This window comes from Anastrepha obliqua, chromosome 4, assembly GCF_027943255.1.
Source record: "Anastrepha obliqua isolate idAnaObli1 chromosome 4, idAnaObli1_1.0, whole genome shotgun sequence".
NCBI lineage: Eukaryota > Metazoa > Arthropoda > Insecta > Diptera > Tephritidae > Anastrepha > Anastrepha obliqua.
The window spans coordinates 63,527,044-63,548,794 of record NC_072895.1 but is presented as its reverse complement, the minus strand read 5'-3'; the positions used below and the strand labels follow the sequence as shown (position 1 = coordinate 63,548,794).

At 33.4% G+C, this 21,751-nt stretch overlaps 1 protein-coding gene across 1 annotated transcript; it reads right to left on the bottom strand.

Annotated features, from left to right (window-relative positions):
- Positions 1 to 6,954: 6,954 nt before the first annotated feature.
- LOC129246200 (uncharacterized) lies at positions 6,955 to 16,190 on the bottom strand. Its single transcript, XM_054884800.1, has 2 exons — positions 16,088 to 16,190; positions 6,955 to 7,980 (listed from the first exon to the last, which is right to left on the bottom strand). The coding sequence occupies exons 1-2, from the start codon at positions 16,089 to 16,091 to the stop codon at positions 7,124 to 7,126; spliced, it is 861 nt and encodes a 286-aa protein (XP_054740775.1). The 5' UTR covers positions 16,092 to 16,190; the 3' UTR covers positions 6,955 to 7,123.
- Positions 16,191 to 21,751: the final 5,561 nt, after the last annotated feature.

Sequence of the window (21,751 nt, the reverse complement as noted above, 5' to 3'; positions counted from 1 at the left end):
AGTAGTAGGTAGTCCAAGGTAATGAAATATCGATTCCAAATACTACCTATTTAGTAATTGGCATAATTTAAACAATCGAACAAATTTTAGGAAAATAAAGAGAATTTGTATCAGGAATAGGTGCGGGCATGTGGAGAACACATTATAATGAATAATAAGCTTGAATTGTTAAGTTTTTTGATTTAGTCAGGTAGTTTTACGACTTTTTCTTTATTATGAACATTCACCGTTTATTAATTCGCAATCCGCCTACGGATTACTTCAGTCATTTAAGTGTTATACCTTTTTGGGTAGCTTAAAGGGCATACTAGAAAGAAATAATTTGTATAATTGTTTCTATATAAAAAAGCTTTTTGTTTTATTGATGTGAAGTAGGGAATACAACGGAGAATCTCTCATCTCTTTGCTTTATAAGTCCCTTATCATCCTATTGTATCCAATAAGGCGTCAGTTGGAGTGTTTGAGAAAAAGTTCTGCGGAAAACTTCTGGACCTTTGCACGTTGGCGGCGGTGAGTATCGTAGGTGATGGAACAATGAACTGAGTGACCTTTACGACAACATAGACTCAGCGCAGCGAATAAAGGTCCAGCGGTTTCGTTGATTGGTTCAGATTGTCCGAATGGATACAGACATTCCGGTTCTGAAAGTATTCGATGCGGTACCAGATGGTGGTAGCAGAGGAAGACGAAGGCCTCCTCTACGTAGGAAGAATCACGTGGAGAAGGACTTGGCTTCATTTGGTGTTTCCAACTTTCATGCGGAAATTTCCAATATTATAGCTTCTACAACCTATTACCTAGGTAGAGAGCGGTCCGCGTGCTCCTGTGACTCAAACTTTAAACTCATTTATCTCGGAACGACTTTTTTTGGTCTGGTGTTGTCAAAAAGAAAAACTATTCAACCAAATCGTCTGAAATTTTAATATGTTTTTCACACATCAATGGCTATCGCCCGTACTAGAATAATACTCGTATACTTATTTCAATTAATTTGTTTTTTTTTTTTTATTACAAAACTTAAAAGAAAACCCCCGATTTTTAGAGTGTCATTCAAAACCGCGCCATTTGTAAATTTTTTGTTTTTGTATTTTTTTATTCTAGTACGGGCCATAACTGCAGTCATACTGATTAATAATTGTTTTTGGTTTTTGTGTTTCAGATAAATAAAAAAATCAAAATGGACAAAAGAATCAAAATGGTCTAGGTCCAATTTTTCGGAAGGGCACTTTTAAAATTATTAAAATTAAAAAAAAAATTATTTCATTTTTGTATGTAAAAGAAGTTAAATAAAAAACCCAAAAAATTTAAATACTGTTTTCCATTTTTTATTGTAAAAAAAATTCCTGAAAATACCCTAAATTTTTTAGCTCTAGACCACCGGGACAACTTAAGCGGTTATTGCGCCAATTAAGGGAGAACACCACTGTGACCCCCTGTTTTTTATGCCGTTTTTCAAGAATTTTTTTTGTGGGAAAAAAAGAGATATTTCAAATTTTTTTGTTTTGTTTTGTTTGTTGTTTATTAAAGATACATAACAAACTTTTTCAAAATTTTCAACCCCGATGGTGGCGCTGGGGAAGCTCCCGCGTCAGGTGCTGTGGCTTCTGCAGTGATCCGCGGCACGCAGCAGAACTGTCTTCAAAGTCGATCTGAAAAAAAATACCGAGTGTTTTCGTTAATAATATGATATTTTGAAGAGAAGTACATAGGGATTTGAAAAAATATGGATTTTTAAAAAATTGGAACGCTTTTCAAATTTAAGGTCGATTTTCGAGCAAAATTTCTCTTCGAAAAAAGGCTATAATTTTTTTTTTTTTTTAGATATCGAAAAAACCCTATGTACTTCTTTAGATAATCTAGTTTTATCGATGCAGTCCAAATTTGAAGTCGATCGGATAAGAATTGCTCGAGTTCTACTGCGTGCCGCACTCAAAAAAGTGGTTTTGAGAAAAACGTGTTCAAAGTTTGAAGTTATGCGATAAATTGCGCTGCACCGCTCCACAAAATATTTAATATCTCCGAAAATAATTATTTTTTCGACCTGGGACAAACGGCATTCTATTCTTAAATGTATTCTAGATTTTTCTAGATGGTTTTCAAAAAATCGATTTTTTGAAGTTGTCACAGTGGTGTTCTCCCTTAAGAAGAATAAGTAGGAAACAGTGAAAAATCTTAAATTCAAAAGATTTTCAAGTAGTTTTTTTAACTGCCAGAGCTTGGTTCAAATTTGGGAATGATTTTTAATAATTAATTCCTTTAATTAATTAATAAAAATTTTAACAGGAAAAAATTAAACCTCGAACTAACAATAAAAAGGAAGGTACCAAGAAAAAAAAACATTTTTGTTTTTGATAATCTTAAAAGCCGATTGCATCGAGAAGGGTTAAGTTTTGGGCATTATGTCATATAACAAGCTAATTGACAGATGACGCTCAAACTCTGCGACACTATAGGGGACAGTTGTACCAACATTCCAGCAAGAAAAAGTTAGACATACCTATGTGTAACGCGCGCTTTTTAAATGAATAATTCCCGATATTTTTTGACAGAATGCATATCGATTATCCACCAGTCAAGTGATTTCATAGCTTTTCAACATTCGGTAGTAGTCATTTTCTCACCAGGTGTTCAACTTGTTGAACAGACCAGCGTGCCAAACTGTGTCAAAAGCTTTTGCTATGTCAAGATATACAGCTAGATATACAGTTCAATTTTTTTCACAAATGAGTTGTTACAGCTTTATAATAGGTTCACATATCTACTTTTTCGAGCTTAACTCCGAATCCGTAATTCAAAAGCGAGATTACCCATACGAAATTTCTCTCCCGAGATTATAAAATAATCTCAGATTATAAACATACTTTTTGCTGTACAACCCTGTGTTTTCTGTGTTACCGATAACTATTATTACAAATTTAAGGAATAACGTAAAACTAAAAAATGGTTGCCGGCAAAGAAAAGAGGTTTGTAGGCATAATACTAATACAATTTTTGTTAGATATTACTAATTAAGCATTCATATTATAGAAAAAAGCGAATCAATATCGAATTTCGCATGCGTACTGCTGCCATAATTTTTTGCAACTTCAGTAGATGTCGTTTACGGATTTCCTCCAAATTTATATACCAACAGCTAATTGTCCAATTAAATTAACTATTACTTCTCTTTGCTTTTTCTTCATATCGTTAATAATAATTAAACTAACCAAAACACTAAAATATTCCACCAAACCAATTTCGATTCAGAAAAACCTCGCAAAACAGTCCGACAGTTGTATTGTTGATTTTGCAGGTAATCTGCCAGATGTGAACGGGTAGATTAATTTTGTGGGTTTATTGCTAATCACTGCATATGTAAACGTACTTTTACAGTGACATCTACCGACTAAGATAAGATTTCCTCTTTGAGGTAAAATCTTAAATTAATTAGAATACAAATTGGAAGATGCAGTGGTTCACAGCTTATTTGGTGTGTTATATTTTAAAAAATAATTAAATGTACACTATAAGATACATATATTTGAATTAAGAACACCAACAAAAAATTAAGAGTAACTTTAGTTTAAGAAGAAGATTTACAAAAAAAAAAAAAAGAGTAAAATGCTTTCATATCTATTTTCTTACAAATTTATAAACATTTCATGAAGATCTGCACTAATTAATACAAGGTAGCGCAAAATTAATCACCCAATTTTTGTTTCTGAGTAACTTAAATTCAAATCACATCACGGCTTATCTGAACCCATTCGGGTGAAACGACAGCGCAATCGCTCGATCTCAATGCAATTAGAATTTTTGCGGTTTCTTGAACGAAAGGACGTTACAAGTGGGAGAAAATGTCACCCAAATATACCAAAAAAATTTAAGACTCTATACAGACTCGTCTAAAATCAGTTTAAAAAGAAGAATATACAATACAGAATAAAAGGTGGCGCAAAATTAATCACCCTATCGGAAGATTTATAATTTATCAATTGACGTTGTACAACACTTATATTTGACACTTGTGAACTAGACAAGCAATAGAGGATCGAAATAAAGATTTGCATCACTCAAAATCATTTTTTACTCAGTAAAAAAGTTATTCAAAAACAAAATTGGATGAACAATTTTGGGACACCTCGTACGAGACACGTATGTATGTATATATGTACACCCAGCATTCATCAACATTTTTACAAATTTTTACTATTTTTCTTTTTTAATGGCCATTATTTTTGTGAAAAAATATGTCTTATTGTCTAACAAAAACAATATAAATCAAATTTTCAAATTTTATGCGAAAATAAAAATCCCCTTTTCGAGAGAGACTTTTGTCATGCGTTTTACAATAATAAAGTGCAAGTATGAAGTTGTTAAAAAATTTCATTGATTTTTATAATTTTTTCCCTTGACGATGTTGCGTAGTTTCTTCATATGATTTCCTGTAAATTCCTGTAAAACTTCCTGCATTTGTTACAATATATAAAGAAAATTATTGTTGTATAATAACATATATCGATAAATTTGGGTGAATGGGTCGTATAGCCTCTAATTTATTCCAGTTGGAAAAAATTATTCTCATCGTCGTGGATGATTCTGTATTTATTTCGAATAAGTCTCACACAGAGGCATCTGAAAGGGAGACACTGGAAATCCTCTGTTGATATTTCATTCGCGGTCAAGTCGTCGAATATGTTGTCGGCAACATTTGTTGACGTTTACTTCTTAACATTTTATATTTTCGTATATGTAAACAAAAAAACAAACAATTTATTATTTAACCAAATCACTTTGCCTTCTTCATTAAAATATTTAATGAACCGACGAACGTTCTCGGCTTTGCATTTTCGCGAATTGTAGTATATATCCGAAACAGTTGGACGGATATTGTTTAAATGCAGTACCACTTTTTTGTTGCTTGAACAGCTATAGAAGAAGTGGGGAAAAATATTTGGGATTCAACATAAACATTCCCATAAGTTTTTTAAATCATATCTACCTTACTAGAAAAAATCAGACTATATTTCCAAAGCAACGTTTGTCATCTATTTCTTCCATTTGATAGGAAACTAGCACAGAACTTTCTCACACAAAAGAAGAAGGCGAATGAAGCAAGCGTCAAAAATTGTTTTGCAGACAACTTCAAGTTCGGCAATACGAATAAGAAGCACAAAGCGTGTCAGTACGGGAAACAAAAGCCCCTCTTCTTCACGAAACGAATAATGCTTCCCTGTGTAAATCAGGACTAACGGTTGAATTATAAAACTGTAAAGGTCAATTTGGTTGTAAAATTAAAACTCTTTGTTTATTCTTGTAAATCAATTTCATCCCCTTCAAAATAATCCCCTCTCGATGAAATACACTTATGCCAACGATTTTTCCAATCCCTGAAACATGCCAAATAGTCCATTTCCGGTACAGCTATCAGCACCTTCTTCGATTCAGCTTTTATCTCCTCAATCGATTCGAAACGCGTTCCCCGGAGTGGTCTCTTGAGTTTTGGGAATAGCCAGAAGTCACACGGAGCCAAATCAGGTGAATACGGTGGTTGCGGAACGATATGCGTGGAATTTTTGGCGAAATGGTCACGAAGAACGAGTGCAGTGTGAAACGGTGCATTATCGTGATGCAAAAATCAAAAGTTGTTGGCCCATAATTCTGGTCTTTTTAGACGAATTGCTTCACGTAAACGACGCATAACGCTCAAATAATATTCCTTATTAACAGTTTGGCCAGGTGGAAGGAATTCATAGTGCACCACACCACGAAAATCGAAAAAAACTGTCATCATGACCTTTATTTTTGAACGACTTTGACGTGCTCTTTTCGGTCTGGCCTCGCCTTTAGCACGATATTCGCTTGATTGGTCGGTTGTTTCAGGGTCGTAAGCATAAATCCAAGTTTCATCTCCCGTAATGATACATTTGAGCCTGTCCTGATAGTCTGAAAGCATTGTTTCACACACATCAACGCGATGAATTTTTTCCAAGAAATTGAGAGTTTTCGGTACCAAACGAGATTTTACTTTTCGTAGGCCCAAATGGTCTTTCAAAATGGTTTTCACAGATCCTTCTGGTATTCCGATCATATCAGTAAGGTCTTTAACAGTCAACCGACGATTTTTGAGCACTAACTCCTTCACTTTATTGATGTGTTGGTCATCTGTTGACGTCGATGGTCGTCCGGAGCGCTCCAAGCCATCAACACGTTCTCGACCCTCTTTGAAGTCTTTGTACCACTTATTAACATTTTTCTGCGACATGGCCGAATCACCAAATGGCTTCTGCAACATGCTAAACGTTTCCGCAGCCGAAATTTCATTCCGCAAACAAAATTTGATGGCACTTCTCTGCTCAATCAAATCAGACATTGTAAAAATCGAAAAATGCCCTCTTGGTCGTTTGGTAAACACAAGCGTAAATATATTACAGATAATGTCATTCACATGAAAGTTGGCCCAGATGTTATTAACAGTGCTGCCAACTCATGAAAAAAATAACTAGAGCGAATTTTTTATCCCGCGAAGTTTGACAAATAAATTCACCTTACTTTTTGCCCACAGTAGTAATATTCGGGTACAAAATCTTTGTACTCCGATTTTCGATAGCATAACGTATTTAAGAATTATTCGTCTGTCTTTCTCTATAATACGAGTACAATTTACTGAAATTTTTACTGTCCGCGAACGATTTAATATTATTATAGAATGAAATACCAACAAGAATGGGAAGCCGACCAATCGATGCTTTTACTATAGTTTGTTAGGTTATTAGCGAGAATTATAAAGAGTATTACCATATTTGCATAAGTAGAAAAGTCGAAAATATATAAGTGTAGCCAATAGGAGTACTTTGTGAACAATAGGAGTACTTTTTTCTTCAATAGAATTTGACTAAAATACATCCAAAACGTCTCTCAACTGACGTCGTTTCTGCTTGCGCTGCCACCACTGTAATTTAGTTATAATAAAAATTTGTTCATTTCAAAAAATTATGTATTTAAAAAATCAGTATCTAAAGAACATACGATTATGTACATATGTATACATGTTTATAATTGAATGTGTGCAACTCATGTACGTTGGTTGTTAGCTTTTGAGTTGCATAAAGTCATATATTTATTGCTATAAGCCAGAAACTCCTTAAGCACGCACCAACACCTCATAGCTTGTGAGAGTTACTTCCTGACCACCAAACGGAATGTATAAGCGGCCATGCGATGGATGAATCTTGCCGGGTGTCAAACTGCCGCAATAGTGCGCGCGGCCAATGTACAATGGTTCGCCGTCGCTGGTACGTCCACAAATAACAGCGCCTGGAGGTACCGAACCGTTTGCATCGGGTACCCAACCATAGCCGTAACCGGCTAACAACTCAAAGTCATGCTTTACAATCTCACGACCACCATACGCAACGTATGCGCAACCCTTGTTTGGAACAACTTTTGCCGGCAATAGATCACCCTCATGGTAGGCGCGCCCCACGTACATATCATCACCATCAGCATCATGACCGGCGTGTACGGTGCCAGGTACAATGTTGTTGCCAGACGAGTTCACCCATGTTTCAGGTTGTACAAGCACTTCGTAGCTATCGAGCTTCTGTTCGCAACCGCCATACGGAATGTAGAGACAACCATGGGATGGGTGCACTTTGCCGGGTGTCAGACTGCCTTGCCAATGGCCACGACCAATGTAAAGAGGTTCGCCATCGCCGGTCTGACCGACGCGCAATGCATGTGGTGGCACATTACCACCACCTGAAGGGACCCAGCAGTAATGATGACCAGTCAGTACTTCAATGTCTTGCTTGTTGATCTCTTCGCCGCCCCACGCGACGTACGCTTGATGTTTGTTGGGCACGATTTTGGCAGGTAATATGTCGCCATTGTGATAGGCGCGTCCAACATAGATCGGATCACCGTCCGAATCGTGGCCGGCATGTATGGCGAAAGGTGGCAAATCACTGTAAATGTTTGTGGAAACCCATGTGTGTTCGGCTGCAAGTAGATGAAATGTAGAAAAGGAGATTTTGAGAAAAGTTTCTTACACAATGCTACTATGTATATAAGTCAGTTATACTTATACTTATGTTTGTATGTACATATATGTAGTTTTACTTATTATTAAATATATGTATTGTACTTGAAATTCCATACACTTGTACAATAGAAAAATATTATATCACGCTCATAAATCAATTTTCCTAGAACTTCAGTTAGATAACCGCCGGTGCCTATTTACAAATGAGATTACTGTCGACTTTAGTTGCTCGTTCTATTTTTATAAGCTTACCAATAGCTCATCAATTTTCTAACTCTTCTGTACATAAAAGTGTTAAACCTTCGTAAGATATAGTAAATATTATTTATTCTTTAGACTACTTATCAACGTGGTGTTCAATAACAAAATCATAAATATACAAGAAAATAAATAAGTATATATGTCACATACATACATGTATATGTATTTCTAGCATTGGCTCTTAGGTGTTTAGCGATAAAATGTAAAATTGTATAGCTTGTAAAAGGATATTGTTTCGAAATTAAGCCAATTTCATAAGCATTTGTATATACATACATAAGTACGAGTAGTGACACGTAGTTATATGTACATACATATGTATGATTGTGCACGTATTCAGTTCATTTGTGACTTACTTAAGCGTATCCCCGACATACATAACAATATGAGTACACACAAACTTGCATGCATGTGTGTGTAATTACAAGTAAGTCATAGGCTACAACTAGTCATGCTTTTAAAATCGAACAGGAAGTGACTAATTCAATTCAGAAATAAGTGCAAAGAATATTTTCTTCATAGTACGTCTTTTAGTACGATTTTAATTTGACAGAATTCTATTTAAATATCTACTCCTAGTGAAGCTCTGCCTTCTCCATGTCTCACGAAAACTTTCCTTTTAAGTGATTCTCACTAGAATGTCATACTTATTGCGCTTTAATAAGAATTCATCTTTCATTTTTATGAGCGCGATATTGCAAATAAGATGTGTTAAAGTCTGATACTTGAAGAAAGGTGCGTTGTCGATGTTTTGTTCAACTCATTTATAATAAGCAGCTCTTTAATAAGTTGCTCAACAAGCGCTTACTTTTGATCAAGATTTTGCAAATTATATATTTATTTATTATTGTTTAGTCTCTGAAAACAAGTTTTTTACAATTTACAAAAAGTAGAATAACTATCGACTATGACTTAAATACCTAAAAAATAGAATATAAAGTAATTGGAAATACACTTTTCGCAGCTAAAAAATATAGTTGGAGAGAACCCGAGGTTTAAGTTTCGAACAAGAGTAAAATTACGCGCATACTCCGTTGTACATTTAGCACTACATAAGAAGAAGGGTAAAGAGCTCCGAAGATTACACAGTGGTATATTGAAATTAATTCTGTTCAACATTGATGATGTTATAAACTAATGAAAGCGAGAGGTCTTACTTCGAAAGACTTTAGGTTAATCAAAAGCAAACGAGACTGATAGGCACCAATTAGCACAACTTCGTTAATATTTTTCCCGAAGAAGGGAAGACGTGAAGATGGTGTAGTGCTAGCAAATACTTGACATGCGCTGCAAAGTGTTCATATCTTCTGCTCAAATATGAACGAGACGGTATCAATAAAACGGTCCGCGGATGACATATGGCAAAAATAAATTTTTTGTTTTTTGGTAGGACTGTTATAAGCTTACATGGGAAATTTCAGCGTGATATGTCACATAGTTTGTTTTCTGTGCTACTGTAAACAAGTCAAGCTCGAGTGTGTTCTTCGAATTCTCTTTTATGACTTCAATTGTCTCAAAATGTTTTCCACGGAGCGGCAACTTGAGCTTGGGAAACAGGAAAAAGTCACATGGAGCCATATCAGGCGAATACGGTGCTTGCGAAACGATATTAACATTATTTTTGTTCAAATAATCGCGAACAAGACGTGATGTGTGAGCTGGTGCATTATCGTGATGCAAGAACCATGACTTGTTGTCCCACAATTCCTTCCTTTTAAGACGAATGTTCTCGCGCAAACGCTTTAAAACGTCTAAATAATATTCAGCGTTAACCGATTTTGCGATTTATGCGATTTTCAAGCACAATTTCCTTTACTTCTCCGATGTTTTCGTCGTTTACTGATATTGCTGGACGATGTTCATGAGGCAAGTTTTCAACCGATGTACGGCCCTCTTTGAACGATTTGTACCACTGGAAAACACGTGCACGCAATAGAGCAGAGTCCCCATAGGTTGTCTGCAACATTTTTAAGGCGTCTGAAGCCGAAATTTTGTTGGAATAACAAAATTTCAAACAAATTCTTTGTTCAACTTGAATTTCCATCGTTAAATTCGAAGAACACACTCGAGCTTGACTTGTTTACAGTAGCACAGAAAACAAACTATGTGACATATCACGCTGAAATTTGCCATGTAAGCTTATAACAGTCCTACCAAAAAACAAAAAATTTATTTTTGCCATATGTCATCCGCGGACCGTTTTATTGATACCGTCTCCTTCATATTTGAGCAGAAGTATACTGAAGAGTAGTGAGCACCGAGCACCACAGTATAAATAAGCAGATTTAGAAATCAGAGAGCATTCGTTTTTCATCTTTGCTGTGGCTGGGATTAAACTGGAATAAACGCTTAAGACTATGCGCAAGCAGGCAACTAATTGGCAGTTAAGAGCATATAAACAAATATGTTTTAATTGTAGCTCAATTTACCATACAAATTCAACCTACTCAAATTATTAATTATGAATTAATACTTAATTGACAATAAATTTGAATCTTATTCACTAAGTAATCCTGTGAAATGAAAAAGAGCAAAGCGTCTATTCAATGAAAAGAGCAAAGCGTCTATTCAATAAGAAAACTAAACATCATAAAAATGAAATGGCAATAAAATCAAATTGAGAAAAAAGAGCACAACGAATTTTCAATGGAAATATGGACATATATTTTAATAAGTAATTTTATTAATACTCTTTAAAAGTATGTTAAACACTGGAACTCTAGGAATTTGTGATGATGAATAAGTAGTTTTCTTTGAAAATGATACTCAATTTAAAACCAAATCTCAAAAGCAAGATGGAGGATGCAGTTTTCGACCTATGGCAAGAGCGTGTGGAGAAGAACGAATCTGCAATTGACCTACAAGAAAAAATATTGCCAACTCTATAATAAAGGAAACATTTTTAATGGGAGCAAAACTTATTTTAACTTATATAGTTTATCTTAGTAACTCTTTGAGTTGCATTTGACTCTGCAAGGCGCAATAGCTGCTGCCTCCTTAAACTTTGAAGAATTAGCAAGTTATACTTTTTGCTCGAAATTGACTAATAAAATGTATTCTAAAGTAAATGTTCGCCCATTTTCTACACTGCTAATTTTTCACATACAATCTCTGAACACTTTCAGCTATAAATATTAACTGTGTAAGTCAAATTGTATGTGTGTGAACACCAAACTCAAACACGTCAGTTAAAGCTTAATTGCCTGAGCTACTTGGTCTGTTTGAACAGAGTCTAATGGAGTTCGGCACAGAGCAAACATACACGCATAGCAATTTTTTTTAATTTTTCTTTTATTTTCAAGATTGCAATAGTAAAAGAACATAATTGCCAAATTTTTGTTTAATACAGAGTAATAGTAAACATTAAGAAGAAGAATAGTAAACATATCAAAATTTAAAGGTAAAAAACAGTATTCTATTCTATTGAGTCATTTCTGATTTGTTGTAGTTAGAAAATAATTTAATGATTTTTCAACACTTTTTGGTTTATAGACACGCTTCTTTTATACATTTTTGCAATTTTTGTCGACAAACAACTGTCAGTAAAGATTGGCTTCAAAATACAAATCATCTTGTGCAAATCAGAGCTTCCTGCGCATAGTTATTAGCTGACTTATATATGTATGTTGGACTTGGTTAATATGATGTTGTGATAACTCGAGAGTTTCAACCTGCTAAGTACTTAATCGAAGGCACTTAAATGCTGTTTTATAACTCGTAGAGAAATTTATTTAAGCGTGGCCATCAAGTAGACTTTGTATACTGTTTTCCTAAAGCTTTCGATACTGTTTCGCATAGTAGAAGTATATTATTATTGAAGCTGGAAAAATTAGGCTTCGATTCAAATTTCCTTTTTTGGTTAAGGTCCTACCTCTCAAGCTGAACCTCATATGTCAAAATTGGTAATATCAAATCACACCCCTTTGTTGCTATCTTTGGTGTACGTATTCTTGGTCCGTTATTTGCTTTGCTTTAAGCTTTTTAATAATGGCATTCGTGTCTGTTTTAACCATCCTAAATTACTGCTTTACGCAGATTATTCGAAAATTTAATTTAATGAGTGGCGTCGTATTAGCACCATTACCATTTTTTTATTGTTATTTAGTCTCGGAGTTTTAGTTCTTTTTTCATGACATTTTGCTAGCCTGTTCTAATTAAAATGTAATGTTTATAATTTTGTAAAATGTACATTTTTTAAAAATTAATTCAATAATTCAGTCAGTTTTATTTAGCTTAACTTTTTTTTAACATCTCATCGCATTGCCCCGATTGCGGTTATTGTTGGTGTTTTTCTCCTTTCAGCAGTCAAATCTCTCTCTCGCTACTGCAGTGTTGCCTAGCTTTGGATATAAAAACGCACTAAAATGCCCATTTCAAGAAGATAAAATAACAAATTTTTATTGAACTACTTAAAGACCTTTGTATGCGGGATAAATTGTCTTTAAAATGTGCGTTTTTTTTAATAAATGTGTTATGGTTATGTACAATTTAATTAATGAGTTTTTTGTTAAGAGAAAGTCGTGTGTTAAGGGAACGACTTTTGGCTATATTTGAGGTTATGTAACAAGTTAAAGTATTTTTTTTGTAAAAATGTCGTTATAGTTTCTTCTTTGCTTAATTTTTACTATGAATACATCTCTTGATGGCCAATGTCCCACTATTGAGAACCGGAAGAAACGATTACACCACTATGGTTTTAATTCCCATTCCGTAAATTCAAACGCTTTTTAAAATGTGTAAAAAGGTTTTCAATGTTAAGAAGAGTTCAGGGAAGAACATTTAATATTCTTGCATAATCTTAAAAGGAGCAAAAACTTAAATTTAAACTTTGAAAATATGAAATTTTATAAGAATCAACAAATTTTAATTAGCATTAAAATCTTCACAGAGTGACCTTTTTTAACCTTCTTTAACCTTTTCGGTAGCTACCTTTAGTTTCAGTAGCTTTAAATTTAAAAAACGAAACAAAGACCAAACTTAAAAATGTTCGCATTTTGATGTATAGTATAAAAAAGCACTAAATTTATTGCGAGAAGCAAATGGTTGGCAACACTGCACAATTCAGCCAATGTGACGTCACGCACTCTCTGATGAGCGTAATTTTGTTTCTATCATTCTTGGGAATCCAATTATATCAAATTTATATTGTCTATCCCCAAAGCATCGAAGGTGTTCAACGCAACTTTGTCTGGTTTGCTCTGTAATCTTTCATTTCAACGAGCCGCATCCGACTTATGGAGCCCGTTATACAATATGTGTGTTAATAAATCTAAACCACTTTCCTCAAGTCATATAATACATTCACTGATGTTTATCGATGACATTGTCTGTGGTATCATTGATTGATATCAGATCTACTTGAGCAGACAAGCTTCGATTTAAATCGAAAATTTTTAATTAATTAACATTTGATTACATAAATATGAATGCAGGTACTTGTATCCTATATCAACTAATATACATACACATACATATACTCGTATTTAGATTATCTTTTTGTAACTCTTTAAATTTTCCTCTCTTATCTTCCTCTTACAGCCATAATTTATGAGTATAAATAGAAAATTTTATAAGGATAGTAACGGAGAAGCCCGGTCATATTAACCGCCGAAAACTTCTACAAGACACAGAAACCTCCTCAGGGATAATGGAGAATAATTTTTCACGTATAAACCTCTTTGATTTCGACTAGTATTTGCCTATACATTATTGAAAAAGAGTAGAGCATATTTACTATTTGTTATTCACGACAATTTCTAATAAATAAATAAACTAATAAATCCCTCCATTTGTGGAACAACATCAATACGCACACCACAAATAGGAGGAGGAGCTCCGCCAAACACCTAACAGAAGTGTACGCGCCAATTATTTATTTTTATTTTTTTTATTTTAATAAATTGAGTTTTTATGCCACAGTCCATTGGTTTGCCAAACGTGTTTCAAAATAATCAAAAATGCTTTTTTTGTATTAATTTCAATATCCTTGTGAACGAGCAAAAAAGGCTTCTTCACTTCTATAAGAGACAACATTTTTTTTAAATGAAAATACTATATAAATGAAAAAATATTCCATGCTTTGAGCTCTAGCTTATCCGGGTTTCATTATATTAGGCCTTACCGCCCTAATCTACTTAGAGATAATATTTTGATTAAATTAAAAATCATGAAGCTAAGTATATTAATGGGATATAAATTTTGATTATCTTTTTTGATAAAAAAATGAGAGTGAACAAAAATAAGTTAAAGATATTGTAATATATAAATTAATACATAAATATTAATCCGATATTAAATTAGTCTATACTTTTTTTAAGAAATACTTGTTTCACGGATGCCCTTCTATTCAACTTCCATATAGAAAATGTTTAAGTCAATTTATTTTAAATATCCCTTATTTTCCCAAATTGCAGCCCGCTACAGCTAGCGCATGAGATATCTATCTATTGGTGGGTAGTCAGAAGCTCGTTTATGGGAAAAGTGCGATAAGGAATAATTTTTTTTGTTGTTTGTGTGAAAAGTATGCAGAAATTAGCGCCAGCGCTTCTTATGTGCTGTATAAAAAGCATAACGGCAACAATTATAAATATGCCTCTGTATCTACGGGTAGTAATTTGAATACGACGTTCATCCAGCAAATGTGCCCTATTTTTCTCAAGTTGGTTTCAGTTATTCACTAGAATATTTCCAAACATTCAAAAAAACGAGCTCTCTCCTCAATTTGATGATTTTATGAAACGTGCGTTGTGCTCATATAGGTAATTCATCTCATTTCAAACATCATCTTCATAAATCAACGCGGCTTTTGAATGACTTCAAACTTGCATTTTAACAACTAAATTCAATAGGCTATGAAACTGCATACACAGAAGGTTTCCAAAGATTACGATTAAGAAGTTGAAAGTTTCGATGATAATTTTTTGAAATATTTTAATAATTTAAAATTTTATTGATATCATATAAAATGTGTAATATTGATTTTTTGTTGTACAATGAACTATATTTTTATAAAATATTAACGAAAAAATTTAGCACGAAAATATTGCGAACATTGAAAATTATGTGCTTAATTATGTGAGCACAAGTGTACCTTTAAAAAAGTACCTTTAAATTGACTGCCAATTTTTCGAAATAAAATTTTTGTTGAACGACGTGTTATGCATTTTTTCTGAGTTCAGATTTTCGGAGATCACACGTTAGTGTGTAATAAGGCACCGCTAAGTAAGTAAACGCATACATTTGTACGAGTATGTATGCGTAGTTTTCTAAGTTTATAAAGCAACTAATCAGGGACTTTTTATTTAGTAGCCATTTGCGTTCATATTTCATTGAGGGGCTTAGTTTAAAATATGCCTTTTTTGCCACTCAAACCACTACTTTCCGCAATTGTTTAAAACGTGTCGCAAAGACTCTCAACGTTCACATTGGTATGAAAAGGAGACTGCACTTTTCATCATGTTTCACTTTATTAGAACAACTTTGATTAGATAAAAATTAGTTAAAGCACCGGCTCGACAAACATTTAAAAGCAAAACTGACACGTAAGTAAATTTGCTGTGGCGAAACTTGTGGAATATTTTCGAAAGATATATAAACACTTTTTTGTCTTAATTAAAACACTGGATTTTAACCAAAATCGGACATTTTAAACATCAATACTTTGTTTTATTATTAATTAATTTTTACTTTTAAATATTTCCTTCACTATTGAATCGTCGATTTTTAAAATTCAGCATAGAAAAAACTTTTGTAAAACAAGAATTCCTATTTTCTATTTAAAAAAATTTTTTTTTTCGTACTCACCCATTATATTTAGTTTATATAGTCACTAACTTTTAATAAATAAATTATATTTTCGTACTCGCTTAACGCAGCTTAGTACTTTTACGTTGTTTCAGGTGTGAAGTCGCAACTGTAACTGAAAATAAATATGCAGGAACTGACCAAAATATAAAATTACGTACACTGGCAGATAAAAGAAAAGTCACACACAGCGATATATGTGAGTACTTGTATGTCTGTTTTTAGCTTTACCCACTTCAAGCTGCTTTGTTGAAAATATTTATATAAAATATTTCGTTTTAAAAATTATAATTATCAGAAACAAAAAAAAAACGTGAATATAACATTTTTATAGCTTAAAAAATATATAAATACTTCTCTAGCAAATATGTATGTTTCGCCAGATATTTATAAATATGTAGTTAGCATTAAATTTTTTTATCAAAACAAATTTAAGAGGACAGATACCTGTAAACGGCCATATTTTCCTTGATTTTCATTAAAATTATTTAAAATGAAGAAGTCAATATATTTTTTTCAAAATTGGCATACAGTTTATTTGTACATTAAAATAATATAATTTTTTTTTATATTTTAATCATTTAAAATGGCGGATGTACATTCAATTCTTCCAGGAAGGTCCCAGCGGGGCTTATCAATCGGCGTCAGTGATCTCAATACAAAAAATCAAAAATTTTTTTGTTTAGTAATGTCATAATTTCTATATGAATTAAACAAAAATGGAAAAAAATTTAGCGGAATGAAATGCTTAAAAAAATGAATTTTGGGGCTAATTTTCCTACTATTCTTGCTTCGAAAAAATTATTATAAAATTAATTTAATTTAATTTTTTTTCGAAATTTTACAGGTATTTGTCCCCTTAAACCAAAATTGAACCCTCTCAACAGAATACATAATCGGCAAAAAAAAAAGCGACGCGATGCGTGAAGTTAATGCTGCCCGTCTTAGCCTCATCCTTACTTGGCGTTTACATCAGACATTTTTGCAAAGGCAATTTACAATTCTCTCATTTGCTTCGTCACTCTCTATAATTTTTCGAAGACAATTGGCAATTGGTTTGACGTAACTGGCCAATTCGGTGACGTTGCATTGTAATTTGTGAAAGAATCGATGTTGGAGCAAGTGGTTTATACGAAACGACACTAACTACGGATTCTCAGATGTAAATTTTCTTTATAACTTTCTGGACGCCTACGTCTCACAAACATTTTTTTTCTTCTAATTGACAGCTAATACGTATTTCCAATCGTTTTCAGAGCATTTTGTTGTGTAATCCCAAGGTTAATCTGAAATTAACTATAACCCGTTTTCGATTCGCGGCTTCTATGTTCACTAAGTTTCGGCTCTCCTAGCTTGACGAAAAATTAGCATTTCAATACAACAGCAAAGTTAGCGGGGAGTATTCGCCATTAGCTGGTTATATCTCATAAAACTGGTATTACTCAGATGGCTATAATCAACTTAGATTCTGATTGGATTTTGAGTGAAAATTTTCCTAGTCTAGTTTTGTTTCCTTGTTAGTTTTGTTTTTATGTACTCTTGATCCTAACGCTTCCATTTTACTTGTGCACTTTATTAGATTGAATACGAAAAATAAATAAAAAAATTGTAAAAAGATAAATTTACAGTCGCTAAAGAAGTAAGACTCTTTATTTGAACGCTGGTGTAGATAAGAACATGTGTTTCACATGAATCTTATCAGTTTTCAATAAGCTTTTTAGTAAAGATAAAAAGTCTGTGACAGTGCAAAGGTTTGATAATATTCTGTGGAAGCAGCGTAAATACATACATATGACAAGTATGTATTTAAAATTGCAATATTAATACATATGTCAGTAAATAAAAATTATAAAATAGCGAATATTCTTCCTCTTTTCCGTCTCTCATAAAACACTTGTTTACACCTGTCCACCAATTGTCGTGGGCAGAGGTGGAGGCAGAATTGGTAAACTGTGAAAAAATTAAGAACTTGGATAAAATCATTACGAACTCTATCTTAATTGTATTTTACAAATACATAATAATTGATGATTTAGTGCAAGTGATATTTTCTGTGAGAGGCGGTATTTTAAACTAAAAAGCAATGGACAAAAAAAAAACTAAGCAGAAGAAATAAATAGTTGTAAAGGTGTGAAAGGTGTTTTAAGCCCCAAAGTACAGATTTTTACTAAAAATGCATTGAAATTTTACATAAATTTTGCTAATGTGTTGGAATAACTATTTGTTTCATTATAATATTTTTACTTTGGCTTACTGACACAAAGATTACTTACAAAAATTAAAAATAATACAGAGCGTAAAGCAAAAGGGGCAAATAATGAAATGTAGTTTTACAATGAGGTTTGCGACACCCTGCCTATCGGAACTTGTTACATAAGTTCCACCTTCAGATGGCAAGCTAAACAAATTTAACATTTTAATTTTCGTTATTTTCAAAATTCAAAAAAAAATTTCAAAAAGAGTAAGGATCAGCAGACACTATTGAACCCTATTTCCATAATTATATTAAAACTTAGGCAGGGACTTAATACAAGCAAGTGAAGAAGTGCAAATTTGTTTGGAATCTCTTTAAGAGTATATTGGCACAATTTTCCAAAAACCGGCATTTCTTCCTCACAACCATAAGCCAATAAAATTTCACTGAAATCGAAAAAAGTTGTGCAAGATTTAACGTTTTAACTATATTTTCTATCGGCGCAGTGGTCGATTTCGTCCCTTCAATCCTTTCGTCCTCGGAAATTCGGAACTCAAAATTCGTTTTGAATATCTCTAGATAAGAAGAGCTTCGTAAAGGTCTCGCCGAAATTGGAAACTGAATGAGTTGCAAGAAAAACGCTCAATCAATGTCTCCTTGAATTAAAATAAATACAACAGACAGCGATAGAATTGACCTTCTGCATTCGAGTGTTTTTAATCTGATTAATAACAATGTTAAATAAGATAGAGATAAGGTTGTAGCATACGCCGATGAGTTGGTTCTAATGCTATCAGGATCGTTTCCCTCAGTCATGGCTGCAATTTTGGATTTGGCTGTACTCAGTCGCCGAGCTGCCAGTTTCGGCCTCAGAGTCAACTCTGATAAAACGGAGCTTTCTACCAGAAAATATAAATCTCCACACTTTAGATTACCCAGATTAATTAACCACGTTTTCCCACTTTCAGTGAAAGCTAGGTATCTTGGACTCCAAGCTTCATTGGAAGCTACACATTGAAAATCGTTCTCCGGCCTCTGAAGACAATCTCTCAAAGAACATGGTAGCATTTTCAGGCTGTTAACACCGCATTTCCCTGAACTTCATACATATCTCTCTATCGCCAAATTGGCGATTTAGGGTCGTGCCAGGGCAATTTTCAACCATTTCATCCACCCACATAACAAACGGTGGCTATAAGAAGGAAATGGGACAGAAAAATTTAAAGGCCAAATTTTAGAAACAACTTTTACACCCCTTTTCTATTCTTGTGACAGCAAATTGGTAATAATGTCTCCAAATAAAGAAAGTATAATTCGAGCCTATACCGAACAAACGCGGTAAACTGTAATTTAATTGTGTAAGGATTTGCGAAATTTGAACTATTACGTCTAACAAAATCCAATATCGAGTATGATTTTGAGATAATAAAATTGATATGACTTGAGAAAGAAAAATTTGAGTCAAAAATTACTCCGAGACCTTTGATCTCATCCACACATTGAAGGACATTACTAGAGAAATTATATGACGATTGTAGAATACCTACCACGAGCAAACGACTTCAAAAACTTTTTTTTTTAATTTAAAGAGATGCATGAATATAACCAGTAAGAAGCGAGTTCATTAAGGTCAACCTAGAAACTAATCAAATTCTCTGGGGATCTTATTGGTGGTAAGTGACTGGCAAATGGAAAGATACTGCTACGATAATATAATTTATAAATAAGAGGAAATTACTACCTTGTGGTACTTTAGAAGAGCAGCAGAAGATTCATCGCTAATTGTAATAAAACAACTCCTTTAACTTTAATTTTAGCCATTGAAGGAAAGCGGAGTGTAAGCCAAGAAAGTCCATTTATGGTACACATAAGATTTGTATGCGATACGGGGTCAGATGCACTAAACCTGTTATGGTCGAAAATATTATGTCATACCGTACGAGGTTACGGTTTTAAATTGATTTCGGTGTTCCTAATAAATCCTTCTGGAGACAATGTGGATGGATTACAACATTTTAGTTGAAAATACTGAAACAGCTCGTGAAAAATCAATAAATGCATGTCAAGATACAAGAGTGACTTATCGATCAACAAGGGCTATGCATTCATATAGAAGAATTTATTGTAAGCTTTGCGTGCACTTGTAACTGTGTATCTTGATATTGTCCTACTGATGGAGGACCCTACAGTTGTAAGCCGCTTTCAAAATGCAGATGTTCTTAATGAGAAGCTTTGTCAGGGCGGAAATATACTCAGTGGTTTGCCATTGCTTGTGGATTGGCGACTTGCTTCAAATTTTTCATTTTGATATTTAGGTGTAATGGTAAACACCCGCAGATGAATTGTCATTCAATCTACTTTTATTATTAGACCTAATGCCTTTATGTCACGCACAAATTCAATGGAATACGACAACGGCCTACCTTTTATTCCTACGGTAACTTACATATTTATATAGAAATTTTACCAAAAAAAATTCCAATACACACTCAAAATTAACATTTAAAGATTTTCTGCGCTTTAACTCATTTCTGGCGCTTAACATGAATTTGGAGAGCTGTGGTGTATTTTATGGCAAATATTTTTGTTATACATTTTAACCCGTTATATTCCACTGTTATGAGTATTTCTTAATTTTTCTACAAAAGAGACAAAAGAGTCTCGACTACTATGGATTTAGCGCGTTAGAATGTATCCCGAAAATTTCTCAGTTGTTTTTTTTTCCATAGAACTGTGAAATACGTCATATTTATATCTAAAATGTGAAGAACACTTAGGTTCCTATGCCGATGTACCATAAGAATGTACAAAGGGGTAATAACTCTGACACTTCATATGAATAAATTCAGGCATAAGCCTTCAAATCTTCGATACACGAAAGCATTATCGAAATATTGATGTTTTTTGTGTTGCACAGTGTAATCGGCGGTTAGCAGTAGCCTTCGGATAGGCGAACGCATTTAAAATTTTTATGGCCAACTGGTATATCATGTGCAATAAAATGGATGGCCAAACATAAGTACAGTGATCAATAATTTCAAGAAATTATACAACTATATGCCTGTACTTGTGTATAAGTATATATGTAAGTACATATGTATATATGTAGATAGCGCTGTATAGATCACCCAGAAATTACCCTATAGCCAAGCCTACTAGTTCGGAACTACCTTGCTACCATTTTGCCAAGCAGCGTCTTTTCTCCGTTTCTCTTATTTATTTTTTGAATACTACCAACTGGTCTTTTTAGGATTACGATTTTTCTCCAAATGTCTATTGCCAGACTAGTGCTTAATGGACAGATAAATAGATCATTGATCCAAACTCAACATATGGATTTTCGTTTAATCCTCGTTCGTTCCGTGACCTTTTAAGCATTCTTATTTAAAATAATGGAATTAAAAGTAATTAAGTAATTATAAGTAACTTTTGAACTATAAGTAGTATTGACTTCCCCCATCAAATACCAG